Source organism: Oncorhynchus gorbuscha, linkage group LG12 (genome assembly GCF_021184085.1).
Source record: "Oncorhynchus gorbuscha isolate QuinsamMale2020 ecotype Even-year linkage group LG12, OgorEven_v1.0, whole genome shotgun sequence".
In the NCBI taxonomy this organism is placed as follows: domain Eukaryota; kingdom Metazoa; phylum Chordata; class Actinopteri; order Salmoniformes; family Salmonidae; genus Oncorhynchus; species Oncorhynchus gorbuscha.
Window position 1 is genome coordinate 28,253,078 of NC_060184.1, and position 25,900 is coordinate 28,278,977.

General features: G+C 44.0%; 1 protein-coding gene across 5 annotated transcripts in view; it reads right to left on the minus strand.

Annotated features, from left to right (window-relative positions):
* The window catches only part of LOC123990824 (protein dispatched homolog 1-like), an 80,804-nt gene that overhangs the window by 11,439 nt on the left and 43,465 nt on the right, over positions 1-25,900 (minus strand). For 3 of the 5 annotated variants that reach the window (XM_046291708.1, XM_046291710.1, XM_046291709.1), the window contains exon 3: positions 9,348-9,996. The exons of 1 other annotated variant lie outside the window; for it this stretch is intronic. In XM_046291708.1, coding sequence (XP_046147664.1) covers positions 9,348-9,955 — 608 coding nt within the window. In that variant the 5' untranslated portion in view covers positions 9,956-9,996. Of the gene's footprint in view, positions 1-9,347; positions 9,997-14,050; positions 14,583-25,900 lie in introns of those variants that run through there. One more of the 5 variants, XM_046291707.1, reaches the window with a different exon arrangement.

Sequence of the window (25,900 nt, forward strand, 5' to 3'; positions counted from 1 at the left end):
TTTACCTGATAAAATAGGGGAGGGAAAGCATTTGCTTCATCCATCATAAACCGGTGATTGAGAATAGCCTTGGCTTAGGCTACAGACTTTCATTCTGGTTATTTTTGAAAGCCACAACTTTAGGACCTTTTGTAGCCTAGAATATATAAGCCATTTTTCATAACTTTAACTCGTCTTAATGCTTTTATGATAGGCCAATAAGAGGAATGAGGATGGGTTAATGGCCATTTGGTTTGCAACCTCGATTGGAGGTTTGCATAACTTATTTCGCTTAAACTTGTCATTTTTATTATTTGTGTCCTCATTATTAGTCCCTTTTTTAAAACATCTAAAACACAAGATAGTTAAGGTGTACATTACATTAACAAAAAATATGAATGGGTGTAAGCTATAGACTAAAGCCCATGCATCCGACAGACAATATTCTCTAACATTTCGTGCTGCTTTGGTGGAATTCTCCGCTCTGTCTGGACTACATTCCTCTCTTGCGTTCTGTATCACATATTTATTGAAATAAGTTATAGCAAATAGGAACAGGCAAATTACTAGGAATGTCACTTGTGTGCTGCCCTGCTCCATGACTCCGTTCTTTACTGCGGGGCAACTGTCAAGTTCAAATAGGCTAAACCATCGTCTGTCACATCACAATGTCATCACTATTGACAATAGCTGTCAATCATCATCGATAGACGATGCCACCTTAATATCGCCCGACCCAATTCCTACATAATACCACCAATACTAATGAATAATCACACAGCTCATATCATAAACATGACTATGGATGTCATGTCAGTCTTGACACAGATTCGACGGGAGGCAGCACTAGACGAGTGTGTTGTATGTTGGCCTATTCTTATGGCAGAACAACAGGTCTAAGTCACTGTTGCTGAACACGTTCAGAACAAGAGGCTCCACAAGACCTCCCAGCAGCGGAACCAATCGCTTTCAGCTGCCAGCCCCAACCCATTACGTCCAACATCCGCCGTCAGACCTGGAGGACTGGGCTTCTGAAAGATGGGAGACTGTGTTCCCATTTGCTGCTTGCATGACCGGGACTCCTCTACTGCACAAAGTCAAGGAGCGGAACCAACGGCAAGCAGCTGTGCTGACCAGTCATCTGCTCTCCCAGTGTCTTTATGAAGACGTCCAACAACTTAAGTCCTGGAAGCTGCCTGGTAAGGAGATCTGGACGTTTTAGCATGCTTGACATGAGCTGCCCGCCCTTAGTTGACACACTGTTACTACTGCTTTAGCCAACTCTATTGCAGTTGTCATGCTGGCTAAACAGTTCAACAGAATGGTAACCAGGCTAGAGTTGCCCTGCCTGTTGTGGTGGCCATTTTGAGACTAAACCTCCCACACATAATTTGGCCCAATGTCAAGGTACACCCTCCATTAAGACTTATGTGATAAGGTGCATACATGTCTAGACAGAAAGGTAAACTCATTTTTTTAAAGCCCAAGCACCACATATTCCTCTGTTTACCTACAATATCCAGTTTCAAGCACAGCGGTGCCTCTAGCTCCTGCCTGGGTCTCTTTGATCCAGCATGCTACTGTTTGTTGCCCTGGGACTGATCTCAGAGATAATCAGAGTATTTTTTTTTGCGTAAAGAGATCAATTTTTCACCCTTTTCATCTCCTTCTCCCCAGACATCCTCTTCACACTACTCTATACATGTTCTCTGCTCTCTCCGGGCCATCTAAGGCCACAGTGTCTGAAGGCTCTCCAGCTCTAACCGCAGCTCTTGACAAAGAGGGTTTGGCAAGACGGCGCTGTGACATCTTAGAGGTGTCTGGTGACACAGCCGTCTGGTGAGCTGCAGACCACAGCCAAGGGCTGTTGGGACTGTGAGGCTGAGCGTCAGTGATGGAGTCCGACCTGTCCTCTCTGGGCTGAGAGAGTGAGTGTGAGGAGGGGGCCGGCCGAACTGGAACATTCCAACCGTTAGCTAAGTTCACCAAGTGCACAGAGGCAGGAGAAGAAAAAAAGAGACAAAGCAAAGTGATTCATAGGAACCCTCACATCTACAGTACATCAGAGTGACGTCAGGACACCGAGCTACATGCATTTTCATGTAAATGTGTGAATATGAATTAAATCCAGGATGAAAAATACAACAGTGTATTCTCAAGACAGGTTTTGAACTACTAGAAGAACAAATGAGAGGGGAGTAGCACTGATTGTAGCACTGGAGCGAAGTGTACCTACTGGACACATTTTGACGAAGGTCCATTATAAACTAAATTAACCATGCAATTCTGTACATACGAGTGAGCGATTATTCCTTGACCTTATATACACCACTTGGACAGGTTGTTATAAGGGCATCCACAAGGGCTCATGTTACATGCTAGTAACTATTTATATAGCATTACACAAATGTTATCAAATCTTCCATTATGCTCATTTCCCCAGGGAGCCGAGTCAGCCGTGGGAGAACCTGTAGTGCAGGCCTAGAGCCTCAGAGTGTGGAGATAATACCAGCCACAGCCAGCCTTTTATCCACATGAAGCCTCAACAACTGTTCCCTTCACCAGAAGAAGAAAAAAGAGAGCAACCTAATTTGAAGTTATGACAGAGTACTGTTCAGATCCAGCTTTGATCCTGGTTTATAGGATAGTATGGCTCTTTGATCTTGGGTGGGTACCTTTATGGGCTTTGATTTGCCTCATGCTCAGGGGCCATACAGTATAAAGCGGGGTCTGGAGCAGAGCCACTGGGAGCTCACCCCTCTTATTATCCACCCGCGCAGGTACGGGGGTCAGCTGCCTCACCCCCTGATTCCCTCTCACCCCCCAACTCCCTCACCCATGGACGAGAGCAGCCGGAGTAGGGGAAGGTTCACACATGGGACACACTACTAGCGTTTGTCCTTGGTGAACTTTTTCCCATCACTCATCCTTCAGGGAGGAATAAGGAAAAACACCACACTAAGGCCACAGCTACCCCGCTCTATCCCCCCTCTTACATTATAATACTGACATTTGAAAAAGAGCATGAACTTACCCTCTGGCCTTTAGAACTTCCTGAAATGTTCATGACTTAACAACATGTAACTTGGATCATTAAGTTGGGTTTCTTCAGGTGAAAACGTCTAACATCAACAAACGCGGCTTACAAGCTTTTAAGAGACCCAGATTGCCACCTTCAACAGCAAATGAACTGCTGAAGTAACTGGCCCGGAGGGTCCAATTGCTCAAGTTTTACAACAGGCAGAAGTGTCTCTGAGTGTCAAAGTAGGTGATAAATTGTCCCTGAGGGGGAAGAAAAAAGCTTTTTGGCCCAATTCTGTTGGTCCTGTGTAAAGGTATGCATGGGGTAAAAACATTATCTACAACATCGCAACCCTGAGCCCTGGGGGCAGAAACGGAGTAGTGTTGACCTCTCTCAGTGGAACTTCTCCCTGTACTCATGAAGCAGGCTAAAACACACACACACACACACACACACACACACACACACACACACACACACACACACACACACACACACACACACACACACACACACACACACACACACACACACACACACACACACACACACACACACACACACACACACACACACACACACCTCCCTTGATCAGGAATGGGCTGGAGTGCGTGCTGTGGTGTACTAGGCTACTGCCTGTGCTTAACTCACTCCACATAGATGCAGACCTGTTCTAAGAAGCCAACAGAACGCTCTGGAAGCTAACTGGGTAGTTCTGTGGAATTACAGGGTGGAGATAAAATATAACCAGGCCGCTCCCTCCCTCCATCCCTGCTTTCCCTCGTGTTTTGTGTCTTTCTGGGGCAGGCGGTGCTCGTCTCTCCTTTCCCCTGATCTCCCCACAGACACCAGGGTGCATCTTTAGCAGGCAGTGTTGAGGCTGGGCGTGATGGATGTCTCTGTATAGTGGTTAATGGGCCGAATGGATAAAATGCTAGCGTGAAAAGCCCTGCTGCTACTTCACAAGGGTTCACATTGAGGACTCCAGGCTCCTCAGACCGCAGCAGGCGTCGCAAACAGTTGTTATTCTTGATAATGCGCAAAGCCTTGTCAAACTGGCACCCTGAAATCCGTAGCACAAAGATCATTTTCAGGCCGCCTGGCCGGTCGGGGCTTGCAGCTGTCAGACACTTTGGGTATATTAGTTAATGTTTCCAAAAGAGATCTCTCACTGGGGAAAGATGCGAGTCGTGATCTAAAAAAATCAAATAAAAAGTTTAAAGGGAAACCTTTGGGAGTTGTCAGAAACGACAGGCTATGAATTCATGTCATATTCAACTGACAGGAATTCTTAAATTCATCCAATAACAGGAATTCTTAAATTCATCCAATATAATTAAACGTTCAGGCCGGATGAGGTGTCATGTTTAATACGTGTTCCTGTGCACCAGGAAAACCCCCTACCTCCAGTCAAAAAAACTGTACTTGAGTACGAAATCAAACAGGCGTGAGTTAACAAAAATAGACCTTTCTATAGAAAAGGGAAGAAATGCCAGCTATCCGAGAAGGCATGAAACCAATCCAAACTTGTGGCTGCTAAAATAACAGGAATGTAGCAGGAAGCGATGCATGGGCAAAGGCCCTCCCCGGGTGAGTGGAGAGAGAGGTTATAATCATGACGTGACCCTGGATAGTTCAGTGTCAGCGGGCTCTTTGGGGGTTGTTCAGCCATGAAAGGTCAGGCCAGTCTCGGCAGCACAGGTAGATGCCACTATCTGGGAGTGCAGCTGGAGCCGAAAAGGTGCCTTGAGAGCATTCTATCAAAACAAATGACAGGCTTGGAAGAACCCAGAGCCTGAAAACCTATTGAGATGAGGCTAACTGTAGCCAAACGGCAGTCAAACAAGCTGACTTCCCAAGGTCACAGACTTATCTACTGCTCTGACTGATCCGTTTCCCCCTGATCCTCAAATCATAGAAAAACAGTCACCATCTTACCAGACACTGACAATCTTAATGCATTTCCCAGACCACCATATAGATCCTTCCGCTGCTCAACCGTTCTGCTGCGCTGACCTTTTCCTTCATAGTGGATTTCCATCCTTACATCCAAGGATAAATCCATTCACTTCTCAGAGTAAAAACAGAGAGATCGAGAGAGACAGTCATTTTACAATGGGAGGATTAATACGCTGCATGTGTCTCAACAGGAGTTCTATAGTTCTTGATTGTATAGTTCTTGGACAAACACACAAAAGCCTGAAAAGCCCTGGGGAAGAAACTCCAGTGCAACCTTATCGGAAGGAGGAGGGGGTCTCCATAGCTGGGCGTAACGACCAAGTGCTGTGATCATACACATAATCCTCTGCCTAATCTCGCGGATTACAGCCTTTGAGATCAAACTGATATTTGACACGATCTTGTCTGACTGCGTACCCTCAAATTACCAAGGCATTAAAAGGCCTCTCCCTCCATGCGAAGAGGTATTCTGTGGCGCACCGTGCTCCAACACGGGGGAAAAGGAGATGCCCAGAGCCCTGCACGTCTGGGGCCAGCCAGGGACTGGGAGACTGTACCAGACAGCCCAGGCTTATCCTTCTCTCTTATCTTCCAATCTCCAATCTCTCTGGAGACATTGGAGGCACAATACCACTGTAAAGGGGATCGGATTTGAGAGCAACTCAACATTGGCCTTTAATTCAAACCTGCCATCACAGAACAAGAGGGACCTGTTTACTAAATACAGAGCCGTTCAACATTAGAGAGGCACATGGCAGAGGAACATCTGCTCTTCATTCAGACATGGATTATATATATCTTTTTTAAACGAAAGCCACAGATGCCAGTGAATGCATCCAAATGGCTGAAATGCTATTCTTTGCCACATTCTCCCACCCAACTGCATAATGTGCGTGGATTGAGTTTGTACCCACCCAATACGAGTACATAAACCGAAGCTCTCACAGCCACCCACAGAGAGCATCTCTCTAATGGACTTACAGGGATCTAAATCCATTTGGCAGGACATTTCCATGCGAAAAGTAAGCAAAAATATAGTCTTACACAAATCAACCTCCCCTAAAGTACTTACTACCATGAAGAGGAGCTGAGCAAATAATTACATCTTCAATATTTAGATTTTATTTGCTGTTAAAAATAGAACTGTGGAAATGATTAGGAGTGAAAAACAAGATGCAAAATATGTCCCACTTAAAGAAATGTTTGCCAAAACAATGTGTTCAGATCCACCATCCCAGTCTGAACGCAGGGAATGTGCAAGTCACATGTGGGTTTTTTTTTTAAATTCAAAACTTTCAACTCACGTGTCCCAGGACAAAACTCTACCGAAGCCTCTAACTAGTCATACACCACCAAGAACAAACATATACAACTCCCACAAGAGTCAAAACTACTGTTGATTCTTTGTGTACGTTCAAAACATGTACTTGAGGGTCTTTCTCCCTCTGGTCCACCATTACAATATGGAGATGGAGCAGGGAGGAGAGACATACTTGCAGAGATGATCTAGTCTGGCTGAGCTGTGTGTTGGTACTGTCTGTTTGTCTGGGAAATAGGACAGACAGACCATCAAACCATCAGCACCTCTCCTAGAAAAGCCTCAGAGCCGATGAGAGAGGGGAGGCTTGGGAGAGGCCAGGGGGACATTCCCTGTGGATTGACTCGACGGGCTGGGGCCTGGGGAAGGACAGCGGCCCTGTATCCCCTGGGGCTCTCAAAGCGCTCTTTCATTGGGGCTTGGGGGTGCAGGGAGGGCGGTGGCTCTGGGGTTGGTATTGTGCTCCCTGGGTGCCTGGCTGGCTGACCCCTCCTCCTCCCTGCATCTGCTGGCTTAGCTGACCCCTGGGCCTACAGGTTATCTCCCGAGGACAACAACCTGGACCTCCACATAGCAGAACATTCAGGACTGGGACAACAGGCAGGCAGAGGGATTATATAGCTGAATTTAGAAGAGTGTGTGAGAAGAGAAAGGAAGGCATTTAAAACTATGTATTGATTTCTCAATACAGGGTCCAATGCTGTGGCATGCAAGCAGTTGAATAACTGGCATGGTGTAATGAAAGAAATGACAATTTAATGTAATCATAGTAAAATATCTGAAACAATTGTCAACATTTGCTATCAGAATTTAAAACCTGCCCTATATACAGTTGACTCAAAACACATTCCTCTGAAGCATAACTGGGGAAAAAGTCAAGGCTCCAGTTACATGTATGTACATATGGTACTGCATATCACCCATAACATTTACGCTAAACACTGTGACTAGGGTGGTATGCTACCGTAATGTTCGGTAATTTATAACTGAATAATTTCTCTCATATAACAGTAATTTTACAATGGGTGGATTAATACGCTGCATGTGTCTCGCCAGGAGATACATGCAGCGTATTTATAACACACACACACACACACACACACACACACACACACACACACACACACACACACACACACACACACACACACACACACACACACACACACACACACACACACACTATCAGTCAAAAGTTTGGACACCTACTCATTCAAGGGTTTTTCTTCATTTCTACATTGTAGAATAATTAGTGAAGACATCAAAACTATGAAATAACATGGAATCATGTAGTAACCAAAAAACAAAAGTGTTAAACAAATCAAAATATATTTTAGATTTAAGATTCTTCAAAGTAGCCACCCTTTGCCTTGACAGATTTAAACACTCTCAACCATCTTCATGAAGAATGCTTTTCCAACAGTCTTGAAGGAGTTCCCACATATCCTGAGCACTTGTTGGCTGTTTTTCCTTCACTCTGCGGTCCAACTCATCCCAAACCATTTCAAATGGGTTGAGGTCGGGTGATTGTGGAGGCCAGGTCATCTGATGCAGCACTCCACCACTCTCCTTGGTCAAATAGTCCTTACACAGCCTGATGGTGTGTTTTGGGTCATTGTCCTCTTGAAAAACAAATGATAGTCCCACTAAGCGCAAACCAGATGAGATGGCATATCGCTGCAGAATGCTGTGGTAGCCATGCTGGTAAAGTGTGCTTTAAATTCTAAATAAAAACAGACAATGTCACCAACAAAGCACCCCCACACCTCCTCCATGCTTCACGGTGGAAACCACACATGCAGAGATCATCTGTTCACCTACTCTGCGTTTCACAATGACACAGCGATTGTATCCAAAAATCTCAAATTTGAACTCAGACCAAAAGGACAGATTTCCACTGGTTAAATGTCCATTGCTCGTGTTTCTTGGCCCAGGCAAGTCTTCTTATTGGTGTCCACTAGTAGTGGTTTCTTTGCAGCAATTTGACCATGAAGGCCTGAATCACAGTCTCCTCTGAACAGTTGATGTTCAGATGTGTCTGTTACTTGAATTTTGATGCATTTACTTGGGCTGCAATTTCTGAGGCTGGTAACTCTAATGAACGTATCCTCTGCAGCAGAGGTAACTCTGTGTCTTGCTTTCCTGTGGTGGTCCTCATGAGAGCCAGTTTCATCATCGCGCTTGCTGGTTTCTGCAACAGCACTTTCAAAGTTCTTGAAATGTTGCAGATTGACTGACCTTCGTGTCAAAGTAATGATGGACTGTCGTTTCTCTTTGCTTATTTGAGCTGTTCTTTTCATAATATGGACTTGGTCTTTTACCAAATAGGGCTATCTTCTGTATACCACCCATATCTTGTCACAACACAACTGATTGGCTCAAACGCATTAGGAAGGAAAGAAACTCCTCAAATGAACTTAACAAGGCACACCTTTACATTGAAATGCATTCCATGTGACTACCTCATGAAGCTGGTTGAGAGAATGCCAAGAGTGTGCAAAGCTATTATCAAGGCAAAGGGTGGCTAAATATATTTTGATTTGTTTAACACTTATGGTTACTACATGACTCCATATGTGTTATTTCATAGTTTCGATGTCTTCATTAATATTCTACAATGTAGAAAATAGTAAAAAATAAAGAAAAACCCTTGAATGAGTAAGTGTGTTCAAACTTGACTGGTACTGTATAATGTATTGATTTTTTATATCCGTGTCCATATTATTCAGTGTCCATCTGGTTCAAGAAGGAAAAAAAGCCTAATTCATGAAAAAAGCATCTAATCAACAATGGCATTTTCAATTCACTCTGCAACTATTGTCTTTATTCACAGCTGCCATCAAATTCTGGTAGTTTACTGGTAAACTTCAAAAGTTTTCACTAACATACCCTCTCTGTGCAACCCTAACTGTGACATGTTAGTAAGCATTCAGTCACCACCCATTCGGAAGGGAAATGCAATGAAAGGGCTTCTGTTGGAGAGGCAGGTAATAGAGATATGCCTGAGGCCACCCCGTGGCAGAGAGAAGCACGAACTGGCGCACAAACACACAGTCATCACACACGTACCTGAGGCCGGCCACATTGGGCTGGTTCTGGAGGTGCTCCTGCCAGCGGTGGTGTAAACAGAGGGATGGAGGGGAGGCCTGCAGGCAGCAGGAGCAGGAGCCCGGGTGCAGTTGCAGGGCGGGAGCATGGGTCTGGAAGATGTGGCACTCCTGCTGGTTGCCGTGGCAGCACAAGGGGGGATGGAATGGGCAGCGGTGGCAGCACGGGGGAGGTGGAGACAGCGGAGGAGGCTGAGGAGGCGAGGGGGAGGTGGTGGTGGAAAGTGTGGAGGGCAGGAGCTTGGCCAACCTTTGAGAGTCTGTGAGGTGTGAAGAGGAGGTGGACGAGGAAGGGGCCCTAAGGGAGCCGTTCTGCTTGACAGCGCCCCCGTCCAGACTCACTCTGGATCTCTGCTGGGGCTCCTTGTGTGGAGGCGTTGGCCTTGGTTGGTGCCTATGCCTCTGCTGTGTTCTAGGTGTGGAAACAACGCTGACGTCCCCTCCTTCTGTGTTGCTGAGGCTGGCACTGGAAGCTGGGCTGCCGGTGCCACTGGCCATCGTGGTAACGCTGGGTGGCAGCCTGGCATTGCTGAGGAGCAGGAGGTCACCGTTGGCGTCGCTCAGGGCCATGGTCCTCTTCCTGCCGGCCTGGTGCGGGGTTTGCCACTCCTCTGCAGAAAAAAATGGGAGGAAAAGCAGACAGGCGCATAGTTAACTCTTTACTGTAGCCAGCCATGTTGACGTTCAGTTGAACATTGACTCTATTCACACGGAGCTGATGAGCTGAGCGGAGCAGCAAGGGAAGAGCGTGTGGACGCCTGAGCCCAGGGAACCGTGTGGGCAAAGGGGAGAGCGTGTGGACGCCTGAGCCCAGGGAACCGTGTGGGCAAAGGGGAGAGCGTGTGTACGCCTGAGCCCAGGGAACCGTGTGGGCTAAGGGGAGAGCGTGTAGACGCCTGAGCCCAGGGAACCGTGTGGGCAAAGGGGAGAGCGTGTGTACGCCTGAGCCCAGGGAACCGTGTGGGCAAAGGGGAGAGCGTGTGGACGCCTGAGCCCAGGGAACCGTGTGGGCAAAGGGGAGAGCGTGTGGACGCCTGAGCCCAGGGAACCGTGTGGGCAAAGGGGAGAGCGTGTGGACGCCTGAGCCCAGGGAACCGTGTGGGCAAAGGGGAGAGCGTGTTGACGCCTGAGCCCAGGGAACCGTGTGGGCAAAGGGGAGAGCGTGTGGACGCCTGAGCCCGGGGAACCATGTGGGCAAAGGGGAGAGAATGAGAGAGTAAAACGCACAAGGGTTCACGCTCAAAACTCAGATCTGAACAGAATGCAACGAATGGTTAGCAAAACAGATTATTACCTTGCTCTTTCTAGATGAGGAATAGGTTGGGACCAGACAAGTTAAGGGATCAATCTTCATTGATTTACTCAAAGCTAAACAGCAAATATTAGTCACTTTAACCATATTTCTCTTCTTCATTGCCATTTTTGTCTGAAGTGTGATTTATAAAGTATGAATATGACAGGGTATGAATTGGCAGCCTGTGTGCAGGGAAGCCTGCGCTCTCTCTACATTATGAAATGTATAAAACGGTTTCAACAGAAAGAGATTAAACAGAGGTCTCCAAGTCTTTATGATGCTAGAGTTTCAGCCCCTATGACAGAATATGTTCAGGCTATGTGTAATGTAAAATACCTTCAGTTGGGACATTTTAGAGTAATAGGGGGAAAAAAAATGATGTCTGTGGTTTAACCATGATTCGCTTGACATACTTCAAAAGCAGTGAATTGCCTTTCACAGGTAATGCACGGTTGTGGTGGGTTGTGAAGTTGGGACGTTGCCCAACTCCAACCCCCGCTGAAACAGACTTGACGTAAACCCATATGAATAAATCTCACTCAGTCTATTGAGAAGGGGAGTCCTGTGTGAACCTCATCTCCCTTTAAGACTAATGGCTGAGGTTGAGGAAAATCGGCTTCTCACTAGTTCCCACACAATACTGTCTACTTCATCCGCATCATGCCTAGGACAGAGATAGACATGGAAGTGCACTAGTAGATGGAAATGTACTACGGTGCAGAAATCCCCCTGAACATAGCAATAAACTATTACTACCAGATCAGAACTGATAACATTTAGCCTTAAAAATAAATCTACTGAACGTAGTTTATATTCCCCTTGATTTTCCTATTTGATAAACTATGCAACATTTTAAAGGCCCACGGCAGTCAAATATTTGATTTTCCTGTGTTTTAAATACATTTCCACACTGTGAGGTTGGAATAATACTGTGAAACTGTGAAAATGATGATATTGCCTGAAATTTCAGCCTGTTTTGGTAGGATGGAGCTTTGGCCTGTCTTGTGACATCACTAGGTGGTCAATTAGCTAATAGACCAATAAGAGAGTTCCCAAACCTCTCCGCTAATAACAGCTAGTTTTCCCCTCCCCACTCAGACCACTCCCAGACAGTCCTACCAAAATTCTTACTTAAGAAATGCCTCATTAGTAAGAAGCTATTTTTGATCATTTTAATTGAAAACAATGACAGTAAGGTACTTAATTGTTACCCAGAAATGGTTTGATATAGAGATAAAAACAGCTGCAATGGGCCTTTAAGGCTTCCTTATTTTACCGGCCTTGTAGACATTTTGCTTTTAAAAACCTTCACATATCTGTCAAAACAAACTTGACTCATGACCCAGCTTACTTGCAAATAACTTTCCCTCCAAAAGAGACTCACTACAGACCCATTTCTCAAAGTTCGGGTTGCCTCTGTGAGACAGCATGCAAACACAGTACACAGTCGTAGGCGATATCAAATATTTTGATGGCAGACTAAATGTGTTTGTGTTCAACCGACACCCATTAGGATATATCATATAACCTACTTGGCTAAACTTCATGTCCATGCAGGGAAACAGCCATGCGACTGCAGTGAATGTGAATGATTGTGTTCTGCGACGCCTCAACATGAGTGAGGGGGTAACATGAGACTGACAGCCAGGTCGGAGCTGTGGGATGGGGGGGGAAGAAGAACTTCAACCTCTGAACAGCTCCGAATAGCAGGCAGTGCAGCAGAAACTAGGTTTACATTTTCAGTCTACCATACATGACAAGTTACGAACAATGATTTTTGTTTTGAAGTTGAAAAGCTGGCAATGAAAACAATTAAAAAGTATGAAAAAGAGACTTGTAAGTAGCATGGACCTTTGTCAATGAAATTGTGATTATTCTTGGCTAAATAATCAGTTACACAAGCTAATAATTGCATCCCTCTACCAGTACACATCTGCTTTCAACATTGCTCCACTGCCACAGGAATTCAGCGGGAGGCTGTGTGTGCTCCAATAGTGACGGTTTCCATCCAGGTGAGACATCTAGGCCAATCTGCAGTCTGACACAAACAGGGGACTGTGCCCTTAGGAAATAACGGATCGATCAGTGTGGGACGGATGCCCTAAAAACAAACGCTGACAAAATGTCCTTCATTTTTTATTTTTTTGTAATAAACAATGAACTATTTATAGCTCCTATTTTCAGTGTGTATCTGCAAACACTGATCTGAAAACTCATTTTGGTTTTGAGTGCAGTGGTTTTAAGAAGTGACAGTCACGGTTTGACCGACATGAGGTCTGTGGAAACTGGAAAGGTTGAGAATAACGGGATGAGTTTTTCTGCTTTCAAGTTGAATTCATGATTATGGGGTGAGACCTGTGCAACTACCAGGTATGCAGCAGGAGGCAAAGTACCTCATCCCTTCAATTAAAGCTAATTGACGGTAATTATGAGGACTCAGTCAAGACAGTTAATAACTTCAGCCTAATAACATCTTGGAAACTACAAGCACATGCCTGAGAGGGCTACGAATGAGGACTTTGGCATTCGTATTCTAGTGACGGAGAAGCTTTTGACAAGGCTGCCCCTTTGACCCATTTCCACAGCTGGGTTTTACGTACCTATATGAAGTTGGCTTGCTCAAGGCTAGTAGTGTCTCATGTTTAAAATAAGTAAATAAACTAGTCTGCTGTAGTAAATCATAAAATCATGCCACAAACAATCAATGTGAAGCTCAAATGAAGATAGAAACAACACATTTCTTGTCTATTGTATACATTAATAGCCATCGTTTATTATACATAATGCATTGCTCCACAGATAAGGAATTTTAAAAAAAAATGTAAATATGTTGCACCATTATGACATAGGAAACCATATAAATATTTTTTGTCAAACGCAGTTTTTGTTAAATCTTCAAAAGTAGGCTATGACCACCATTTTTTCCCCCATTTCATATATTTGTACTTTTTATACGAAGCTGCTGTCACACAAGACGCTTATCCGTTATGTCGGTATGATCATATAGGCCTATTAGCCTACCAAATATAATGTGCATCAACTAAAGTTATGTAGGCGACACAATGAGAGGAAAACAAATATTCTGAGAGGAAGCTACGCCGGTGTTCAGAAAAAGACCGGGACATCCCATTAGGCGTAACATCACTTGCCCTTTTCATTATGTCGTTCCGATACTTTGCAGCAGCCGAGACGGAATCCGCTATCTGTATATTATTATAAAACCCCTCTTTAGTACCATACACAGTAGGAACAGACACATATTTAAACCATTTAGATTCAGGTGTATAAACACAGCCGTATTTTCAGAGGATCAATCCATAGTCGACATTTAACGGATACATAAAAAGTACACCGTTTCACAGGTTTGATACCTTATCGAAGTGTTGGAGCTCTGGATGTTTGCGTTCCGTTCGTGCTCGTCGAAGTTTAAAATATTCACCGAAAATGGCTTCGGTTTACAGTATCCACCACTTGTTCAACAAAACACTCCAAAAAAGAGAGAGCAACAAGTCGCAGCGAAAGAAGTTAGAAACTAACGGGGAAGCGGACAGGCAGAATGACAAACACATGCACCCTGTCTCGGGTAGGCGGTGGGCTGGGACTGCGCACTAGCCCACTGATAGGACGTTTATGATGCTCTGAGACTTTTAACCCAATCAGTGCCTCTGCAGCACACGACAGCTGGGGCAACGGAGGTGCATCACCACTAGGAAACAGCACAACAAACTAACATTTGAGTGTTATGAGTCACTGACTTATTTCATTATCACAACAGGAAAAAGGAAAAAAATATTAGGAGCTTGTTTTTTAGGATGAAAATGTTATTCAGTCAATCACTGACTATTATTGAGAGGTTTCTAAGTCCCAGATTCAATCCAATCGTGCTTTGTCCGCTATGCACCTTTTAAGGGCAACGTTATCTTCACGGTAAATGCTGCATATGGGCTCAATCGGACATTGCGATAAGCACCCATTAACGCGGATCTACCGCGCGGAACATATTGAATCATCCAGATGCATTTTACACAAATTCCCAGTCAGAGGACATGTGAGAGAAAAATGACCCAACATCAAGTTTACAAATTAAATTGACCAATAAAATCAGCTGTCAAGTCGTGAAATAATCACTTATTTGTTTAGTTTGACCTAAAAACCCTTTTTTATGACCCCATCCATGGCATCACACATCAAATTAAAGATTGTACACTAGATATGTTCAGTCCTTTGCCTGTGTTGTGTAGAACTTAATAATCCCCTAAAAATATACTCCCCTTTACCTCATAGACCTCTCCACCCTGCCCATTCCCATTGAAATAACGGTGGTTTGATTGAAAACTCAGTGGACTTTCTGATAATTTCCAAACTCAAGCAACAGTTGGGCCACGCAACAAAGTGATGACCATATCCTTTGGACTGTTTCACCCCTGTCATATCTCCATTATACCATATGCAATATCACAATCTCTCCCACAAGATGAAAATGGAAGAGCTCATCTTCCAGACTCTTGGAAAATAACTTTTTGTGCTCGGAGCATTCTGCTCAGCAGGAGTGGTTCTCCATCACGTGGAATCATGGGAAGAGAGAGAGGTCATACCTGGCTTTAATTGCAGCTGTCTTCTAGCATCAGGACACAGTTCATATAGCACACCATAATATGCAGTGCACTGCAGTAGGGTGCTGGCTACATGGAAAGTATCCTAGGTTTTCTATGTTCAGAACAGTTGTGTTTAACACCGTTTACCACAAGTCAACTTTCATTGAATCGTAAACTGATGTATACATTGTGGTGTGTTATACAGTATATATTTACAATTCTGTAGCTTCAATGAGCGATCGTAATGTTACCCTAGCAGCACTTCTCCACATCCAACACAAATCTTTAGACAAACACTTTCCCTGTTTAAATGAATACGAGCCAACAATAACAATATAGCCTAATGTAGGCCTACTTGCAAAGCAGACATCCAGTAGACCTACACTACATTACGTAGGCTACAAATAGAAAATAACAAGTGATTTATAAAAATAACAACTCAGAACCAAAAAGGTCCCATTCAACAAGAAAACTTGTGCGTGTGACCAAACATGATTATCACCTATTAATATACAGTTGAGTACAGGCTATATTACAGGCTAGTTAGCTCTGTGTGAATAAACAGCTTTACAGTTAAAGGGCAGTGCCTATAGCCCCATTAAACCTCATGAGTGGGTAGGATTATCACACTAAAGCCTGGCGTATCAGTATCCAGCCATGCCTGTGGTGGTCATGTGCCTGGTCAACCCAGGCCATCTGAGTCGAAGCGAGGATTCCCCCTTTGAAATAACAAGAGCCTGGCTAGCTGGCAGGCTGCTGCAGCCCTAGACGGCAGGGAAACCACTTCAAAGGGCACAGTAACTGGAAGGAGCTGTAATCAAAGCATACTGGTCCCAGCAATGATCACCCACAGCTCATCAAACTGACAGGGTCAGCCAACAACAAAATAAATGGAGGGAAGTAGGAAGGGAGAGAGTTGTTTCTAAACTCTTACAGGAATTGACTTGGAGTAAGACGGTTGTTCCCTGTTAAGATTTGGAGCGCCAATGGAAATGTGATAACGTTTTAAAACAGCATGATCAATTGGAGCTTGTTCTTCCTAAATGCAAGGGTCAAAGTAATGTTGAAAGTACTAGGGTGACAAAAAAAAAAAATACTGTAGACAATTGAATGATCCCATACAAAAGATGCACATTTGGGTTTACACAGATGCAGAATACATTTAAGCCTATGCTTAAACAAAATGCAGCACGAATGCCCAAGGTAGAGCCAAAGCCACTCCCTCTTGCACATTCCAAGGACATAAAACATCAAACAGCTAAGAGAGAAAAAACACGCACTGCACGAAGCCTTCCTGCTATAAATTAAACATGATCCAACTCGCTTTTGATTTGGAAGCACATTTACGGTGACCTAATAGGCAATCATGAAAGCTGAAATCAGGCAGGAACCGTCAGGTAATGTTACAACCCCATTGTGCAACCCCTGCATGTGGTAATGGGGGGAGGGGGCGGGTCAGTATCTTGCAGCATTGCTCACATTGCTCTGTGGCTTCTGTGTGTCTGGATTTGGGAATACCCAGGGAAACCCAATCCCCTCTGACACCTCAAGAGTAAGGACGGACATCTCCCGCCGATTAACTCTCCCCAAGTCCGCAGAGACAGCCAGGATTTACTGCCAGAGACAGGCAAGACCCAAAGAGAAATCTAAGATGATTACAGTACACTAAACTGTATCTGCACTAACAGACCTCACGTCTCCAGTCTCCCCATGACCAAAGACAGAAGAATAGTCAAGGTGCTGAATAATCCTTGTTGCCTAGTTGGAGATTCAAGGATAAAGCGCAAGGAATTGCTGGAGTAGCTGGAGAAAGTTAAACTACATCCAGCCACATGCTGTAGCCATATGACCTGCCTCCTTCCCGGAAGAGATGAAAAACATGAAAATAAGATGGAAAAATCTTGGCTTGAAATAAAAGAGATAGTGGAGTGATGTAGCTGGATGGCCGTAGTGCTAATCTGCATTCCTCTTATAGGTGTTGATGGACAGCTTGGAAGTGTAAATGAGATCACAAGCACCTGTTCTATACTCAAATCAAATTTGTATTTGTCACATGCACCGAATATAACAAGTGTAGACCTTACTGTGAAATCCTTACAAACCCTTTAACAATGCAAATCAAGAAATAGAGTTAAGACAATATTTACAAAATAAACTAAAGTAAAACATGTAATAAAAAAGTAACAAGTAAATGACATAATATTAACGAGGCTATATACAGGGGGTACCGGTAGCAAGTCAATGTGTGGGGGTACAGGTTTAGAGGCCATTTGTAAAGTGACTATGCATAGATAATAAACGGCGAGTAGCAGCAGTGTAAAAACAAAGGGGGGGTAAATGAAAATAGTCCAGGTGGCCATTTGATTCATTGTTCGACAGTCTTATGGCTTGAGGGTAGAAGGTGTTAAGGAGCCTTTTGTTCCTAGACTTAGCGCTCCGGTACCGCTTGCCGTGCGGTATCAGAGACAACAGTCTATGACTTGGGTGACTGGAGTCTTTGACAATTATTTGGGCCTTCCTCTGACCGCCTGGAATATAGGTCCAGTGATGTACTGGGCCATCCACGATCAGCTCCTTTGTCTTGCTCACATTGAGGTAGAGGTTGTTGTCCTGGCACCACACTGCCAAGTCTCTGACCTCCACCCCATAAGCAGTCTCATCGTTGTCAGCAATCAGTCCTACCACTGTTGTGTTGTCAGTAAACTTAAATTATAGTGTTGGAGTCGTGCTTGGCCACACAGTCGTGGGTGAACAGGGAGTGCAAGGTGGCACTAAGCACGCACCCATGAGGGGGCCCAGTGTTGAGGATCAGCGTGGCACGTGTGTTGTTGATGCTTTGCCTGTTTGATGGTTTGTCTGAGGGCATAGCTGGATTTTTTTTAGAAGTGTCCGGATTAGTGTCCTGCTCCTTGATAGACTGATGGCAGAGCCAATGAAATGTCATTTTTGTTATTTGCTGATAAATGGTTGGTCCTTTCAAGTCCTCTCAGGATGGAATAGGCCTATTATTGTGATGATCAAGAACAAACTTATTTTAGGTCACAAGGAATTACTCGGCCAAACACTTGACAATCCCAGAACACAAACTGACAAAACAACTTCGATTTGTATGTTTGGGAAGACAAGGGGAAATGATTCTTAGAACAGTGGGTTGTTCTTCAGCCTTGCTCCAGCTTTGGACTGGGACGTAACCTCCCACCCCACAACCACCCTCATAAAGCCCTTTGGCACAAAAGCAGGCCCTCTAATACAGTTGTTTTTACAAAGGATTTCACATGGTGTCAGGGCTTTGGAGCAGTGCGACTGGGCCTTTGTCCTCCTTTCACATACAGCGGCAGTGTACCTTCTGCTTTCTCTATCTCCACCTCGGTCCCTTTTCCACCTCTTCTTCTCAAGTGCTAGAGGAGCCACTGTATACTTCCTCTTCTGGTCATGACACAATTATATATATTTTTAAATTACTATATTTATCTCAATATTGAATTATTTCTGGGTACAAATCAAGTACCTTATGGTGATTGTTTTCAGTTAAAATGGGTTAAAAAAATTATATATATATACTTTTTTACCATTTTAACTGAAAACAATCACCATAAGGTACTTGATTTGTATATATATATATATATATATATATATATATATATATATATATATATATATATATATATATATATATATATTACTTCTTAGCAAAGAGCCCTTTCTTAAACAAGGATTTTGCTAGGACTGTCTGGGAGTGGTCTGGAGAGGGGAAAACTGAAAACTAGATGTTATTGGCAGAGGTTTGGAACTCTCTTTCTTATTGGTCTATTAACTAATTTACTGCCGGGTGATGTCACCACCAGGCAGGCCAAAACTCCATCCCACCAAAGCTGAAATTTCAAGCAGTCTTTTCAAACAGCTCTTACATTAAAAGGGCTTTATCATCATTTTCAAAATGTCACAGTAAGATTTCAACCTCATAGTGTGGAAATATATATTACTGAGTTACAGTTGTAATGAGCAAATCAGTCAATTGAAACAAATTCATTAGGTCCTAATCTATAGATTTCACATGACTGGGAATACAGATATGCATCTGTTGGTCACATACAGTGCCTTCAGAAAGTATTCAGAACCCTGGACTTTTTCCACATTTTGTTAAAATACAGCCTTATTCTAAAATGTATTAAATAAATAAAAATAAACACAGCAATCCACACAATACCCCATAATTTCAAAGTGAAGAGTGAACATTTTAGCAAATGTATTAAAAAATAAAAACAGAAATAGCTCATCTACATAAGTATTCAGACCCTTTGCTGTGAGACTCTAAATTGAGCTCAGGTGCATCTTGTTTCCATTGATCATCCTTGAGATGTTTCTAGAACTTGATTTGAGTGCACCTGTGGTAAATTCAACTGATTGGACATGATTTGGAAAGGCACACAGCTGTCTATAGAAAGGTCCCACAGTTGACAGTGCATGTCAGAGCAAAAACCAAGCTGTGAGGTTGAAGGAACTGTCCGTAGAGCTCCGAGACAGGATTGTGTCGAGGCACAGATCTGGGGAAGGGTACCAAAACATTTCTGCAGCATCGAAGGTCCGTAAGAACACAGCGGCCTCATTCTTAAATGGAAGAAGTTTGGAACCACCCAGGCTCTTCCTAGAGCTACCCGCCTGGCCAAACTGAGCAATCGGTGGAGAAGGGGCTTGTTCAGGGAGGTGACCAAGAACCTGATAGTCACTCTGAAATAGCTCTAGAGCTCCTCTGTGGAGATGGGAGAACCTTCCAGAAGGACAACCATCTCTGCAGCACTCTACCAATCAGGCCTTTTTATGGTAGAGTGGCGAGACGGAAGCCACTCCGCAGTAAAAGGCACATGCCAGCATGCTTGTTGTTGTCCAAAAGGCACCTAAAAACTCTCAGACCATGAGAAACAAGATTATCTCGTCTGATGAAACCAAGATTGAATTCTTTGGCCTGAATGCCAAGTGTCACGCCTGGAGGAAATCTGGCACCATCCCTATTGTGTAGCATGGTGGTGTCAGCATCATGTGGTGGGGATGTTTTTCCAGTTGCAGGGACTGAGAGACTAGTCAAGATCGAGGGAAAGATGAACTGAATGATGAAAACCTGCTCTAGAGCGCTCACGGCCTCAGACTGGGGCGAAGGTTCCCCTTTCAACAGGACAATGACCCTAAGCACACAGCCAAGACAAAGTAAAAGTGGCTTCAGGACAAGTTCCTGAACGTCCTTGAGTGGCTCAGCCAGAGACAGAACAATCACTTTTTATAGCTACTGTTTACAGGCCTCCTGTAATCGGACCTTGTAGTCATGGCAGATAATATTCACATTTTTGGTGACTTCAATATTCACATGGAAAAATCCACAGACACACTCCAAAAGGCTTTCGGAGCCATCATCGACTCAGTGGGTTTTGTCCAACGTCTCCGGACCTACTCACTGCCACAGTCATACTCTGGACCTAGCTTAGTCCCGTGGAATAAATATTGTGGATCTTAATGTTTTTCCTCATAATCCTGGACTATCGGACCACCATTTTATTACGTTTGCAATCGCAACAAATAATCTACTCAGACCCCAACCAAGACCCATCAAAAGCTGTGCTATAAATTCTCGGACAACCCAAAGATTCCTAGAAGCCCTTCCAGACTCCCTCCACCTACCAAAGAAAATCAGGGTACAAAAACGGGTTAACCACCTAACTGAGGAACTTAATTTAACCGTGCGTAATACCCTAGATGCAGTCGCACCCCTAAAAACAAAAACATTTGTCATAGGAAACTATCATCTCCCTGGTCTACCGAAAATACCTGAGCCCTGAAACAAGCTTCCAGAAAATTGGAACCAAAATGGCGCTACACCAAACTGGAAGTCTTCCGACTAGCTTGGAAAGACAGTACCTTGCAGTATCAAAGAGCCCTCACTTCACTGCTGGCCGATCATCACAATTTTCCAACTTAATTAAGGAGAATAAGAACAATCCAAAATGTATTTTTGATACTGTCGCAAAGCTAACTAAAAAGCAGCATTCCCTAAGAGGATGGCTTTCAGTTCAGCAGTGATAAATTCATTAACTTCTTTGATGAAAAGACCATGATCATTAGAAAGAAAATTACAGACTCCTCTTTAAATCTGGCTATTTCTCCAAAGCTCAGTTGTCCCGAGTCTGCACAACACTGCCAAGACCTAGAATCAAGGGAGACACTCAAGTTTTTTAATACTATATCTCGACACATTGATGAAAACAGTTATGGCCTCTAAACCTTCAAGCTGCATACTGGACCATGTTGAACATAATAAACGTCTCCCTATCCACCGGATGTGTACCAAACTCCCAAAAAGTTGCAGTAATAAAGCCTCTCTTGAAAAAGCCCAACCTTGACCCAGAAAATACAAAAAACTAAATCAGCCTATATATCGAATCTCCCATTCGTCTCAAAATGTTTTGAAAATTCTGTTGCACAGCAAACAGAAGACAATGTATACGAAATGCTTCAGTCTGGTTTTAGACCCCATCATAGCACAGACTGCAATCAAAGGTGGTAAATTACCTTTTAATGGTGCCAGACCAAGGCTCTGCATTTGTCCTCATGCTTCTAGACCTTAGTGCTGCATTTGATACCATCGATCACCGCATTCCTTTGGAGAGATTGGAAACCCAAATTGGTCTACACGGACAAGTTCTGGCCTGGTTTAGATCTGTCGGAAAGACATCAGTTTGTCTCTGTGGATGGTTTGTCCTCTGACAAATCAACTGTAAATTTCGGTGTTCCTCAAGGTTCCGTTTTAGGACCATTTTTATTTTATTTTATTGAATATCTGAAACATACAATATACTTGCAGTGAAGCTGCTCAACAACTACACAATAAAAGTCATCCAACAGACTCCCATTCAGAGCGACACCTAGAAGAATCCATGGTCAATGCCCTGCTCAAGGGCACATTGACAGTTCTCCCACCAGGCCCATGAGCCCTAGGACCATGCCTCAACACTACCTGGCCTGATGACTCCTTGCTGTCCCCAGTCCACCTGGTCGTGCTGCTGCTCCAGTTTCAACTAGAGGTCGACCGATTAATCGGAATGGCCGATTAATTAGGGCCGATTTCAAGTTTTCAATACAATCGGAAATCAGTATTTTTGGACACCGATTTGGCAGATTAAATAAAAAAATGTTTTATTTTTTTATTTTTTTTATCAATCTTTATTTAACTAGGCAAATCACTCAAGAACACATTCTTATTTTCAACGACTGCCTAGGAATGGTGGGTTAGACAGATTTTCACCTTGTCAGCTCGGGGGATCCAATCTTCCAACCTTACAGTTAACTAGTCCAACGCTATAGCCACCTGCCTCTCGTTGCACTTCACAAGGAGACTGCCTATTACGTGAATGCAGTAAGCCAAGGTAAGTTGCTAGCTAGCATTAAACCTATCTTATAAAAAATCAATCAATCAATCATAATCACTAGTTAACTACACGTGGTTGATGAGATTACTAGTTTATCTAGCATGTCCTGCGTTGCATATAATCTGACTGAGCATACAAGTATCTGACTGAGCGGTGGTAGACAGCAGCAGGCGCGTAAGCATTCATTCAAACAGCACTAGTCCAACGCTCTAACCACAAGGCTACTCTGCCGCCCGATTGACTTGAACCCGATCGAACATCTCTGGAGAGACCTGAAAATAGCTGTGCAGCAACACTCCCCTTCTAATCTGACCGAGTTTGAGAGGATCTGCAGAGAAAAATGGGAGAAACTCCCCAAATACAGGTGTGCCAAGCTTGTAGCGTCATACCCAATAAGTTTCGATGCTGTAATTGCTGCCAAAGGCTCTTCAACAAAGTACTGAGTAAAGGGTCTGAATACTTGTGTAAATGTGATATAATTTATTTTTTATTAAAAAATGCAAAAATGTCTAAAAACCTGGTTTCACTTTGCCATTGTTAAACAATTTAAACAATTTAAATTAAAACAATTTAATACATTTTAGAATAAGGCTGTAACGTCACAAAATGTGGAAAAAGTCAAGGGGTCTGAATACTTTCCAAAGGCACTATCTTAAAATAAAATAAAAATAGAAAAATGGGCCTCACAATGTGCCTCAGGTTCTCGTCACAGTATTTTTGTGCATTCAAATTGCTATCGATAAAAATGCAATTGTGTTGGTTGTCCATAGCTTATGCCTGCCTATACCATAACCCCACCGCCACCATGGGGCACTCTGTTCACAATGTTGACATCAGAAAACCGTTCGTCCACATGACTACATACACGTGGTCTGCGGTTGTGAGGCTGGTTGGACATACTGCCAAATTCTCTAAAATGATGTTGGAGGAGACTTATGGTAGATAAATTAATATAAAATTCTCTGGCAACAGCTCTGGTGGACATTCCTGCACACTCCCTCAAAACTTCAGGTGACAAAACTGCACATTTTAGTGTGGCCTTTTATTGTCCCCAGCACAAGGTGCACCTGTGTAAGGATCATGTTGTTTAATCAGATGTTTTATATGCCACACCTGTCAGGTGGATGGATTATCTTGACAAATGCTCACTAACAGGGATGTAAACAAATTTGTGCACAAAACTTCAGGGAAATAAACTTTGTGTGTATGGTAAATTTCTGTCATATTTTATTTCAGCTCATGAAACATGGGACCAACACTTTACATGTTACGTTTAGGTCGCTCGGAGCACTAGAAAACTGAGACGGGCACTACAAATGATAGAGCAGAGTGACAGTGGAAGGAAGGAGTCCGTCCATGTTGTTTGATCTTGGGCTTGCTGAGATGCTAACGAAGGGCTGAGACAGACAGGGCAGTCCAGCTGACCGGGGAGGAGGAGGAGGCTGGGGTTTGCCGGTGGGGGTAATGGAAAGAGACTCTTTGAGGAGCCCAAATGTAGCATTTGTTCATCAGGTCGGCTAAGCCTTTGAGGAATTGCCCAAACACAGGCAAAGCTTTCCAGAGTCAAACTTCCCCCTAGCCCCTGCTCTACAAACACAGGACAGGGCAGCTCCTCTCTGGCCTCTGAGGGGAAGGATAGAGGGTGGGAGGATGTCTGTCAATCTCTGGCCTCCGCTAGCTACCTTTTTGGGACGAGGATGTAAAATGTCTCTGGGACCCTCTGATTCCACAGCAGGTAAATCACACAGCACCGGATACAGAGAGGAAAAATCTCGCTGTGAGATCACACACCACTGTCAAAATACTGTCAGAGCGCAAAATGACTGGAATTATGGATAATAAGGTACACACATCCAAAAACAATAACATACAATAAGTGGCTTTGACTCACGTCAGCATGTCAACACTAGGAGTGAAGACATGAACAGGAACCTCTCCCAACTTTCAGTGTCATGCATTCTATATCATCACCACCTCAATTTACAATATTGTCATATTTCAGTGGGGTTTTCAACACAGGTTGTGCAAAAGTAATGCTGGACGTGGGCCCACCGTACTGCGACACAAACCCTACCTTATGGTTCCTCTCCCTCTCACCAGAGCGAGACGTGTCCAAGAACTCTTGGCAGCCCGGCATCGGTCCGGTCTCTGTGCCAACACAAATGGAGTGACTTCATCCTGTGTCATCTCACTCAGCGGCCCAAGGACAAGTGGGCTTTCTGGGGCCAGGACGGAGTAGGGAAGGAGGGGGTGTATTAGCCCCACTAATGGGACTGGTTCTAGGAGGGTTGGGGCAGAGTGGAGTGGCTGGCATTTGGACTCTGTCATGCTCCCTACGGAGGGGAGTACACCGGGGAGACGGGGCTTAGGCCTCTGCAGCTGCTCCTCCAGAAAAGAAAAATACAAAAATGTGTTGACATTTGAACACAAAGAGCATTTCACATCTCTCTCTTTCCCCCCTCGTTCCCTTGTGTTTTTTTTTTTTTTTTTTTACACGTAAAGTGCAGGCCCAGTTATTGGATCTGTTCACGGCTAAGTAATAATACTAATATACACCTTAAGGCCAGGACAGAACAGTGCATTAACCTTTCCCGGAGTGAGTGAGTAATGGCCTTCAGCCTTTTGATTTTTTTTTTGCTCTTGGCAGCTAACCAGCTATACGTTGTTAAGAGGGTTTTGTAAAGAATGGCAACCAAAGTCAAAAGTTGGTCTGAGACTGGTCTAATTACGCTTTTACGGGCACTCTGCGCACTTTATGATTGGCTATAGGCCCAAGTGGATTTATTTACCATTCTTTCCAAGATACACAATTTTACACAGGTGAATATCTTAAGTGGTTCCAAATAAAAACCAGTCCAGCCCTGAAGGCACACCGCTTCCCTCTTTATGGCTTCTGATGATCGCTGCCATATGCTAATGGGCTAGTGTCGCAAGTTTGATGGAACAAACCTTTACAATTCTTCCCCTAACAAGCTGAAGAATCCAACAACAGAATGACTGTATACAAGTTGGGCCCATCAAGAAATGATTATAGAATATAGACCATTTTCTCAAATGTTCTCCCGGAGTTCTCTCTCAATCAGGATGATTTCTGTGGTGAGGGGTGAATTTATGAATGTAAACCAAAGTGTGTGTGTGTGGAGGGGGGGGGGGGCAAGAGTAGCAGCAGAGAGACATGGGAACGCAGCAGTCACTGACACCAGCAGGCCAC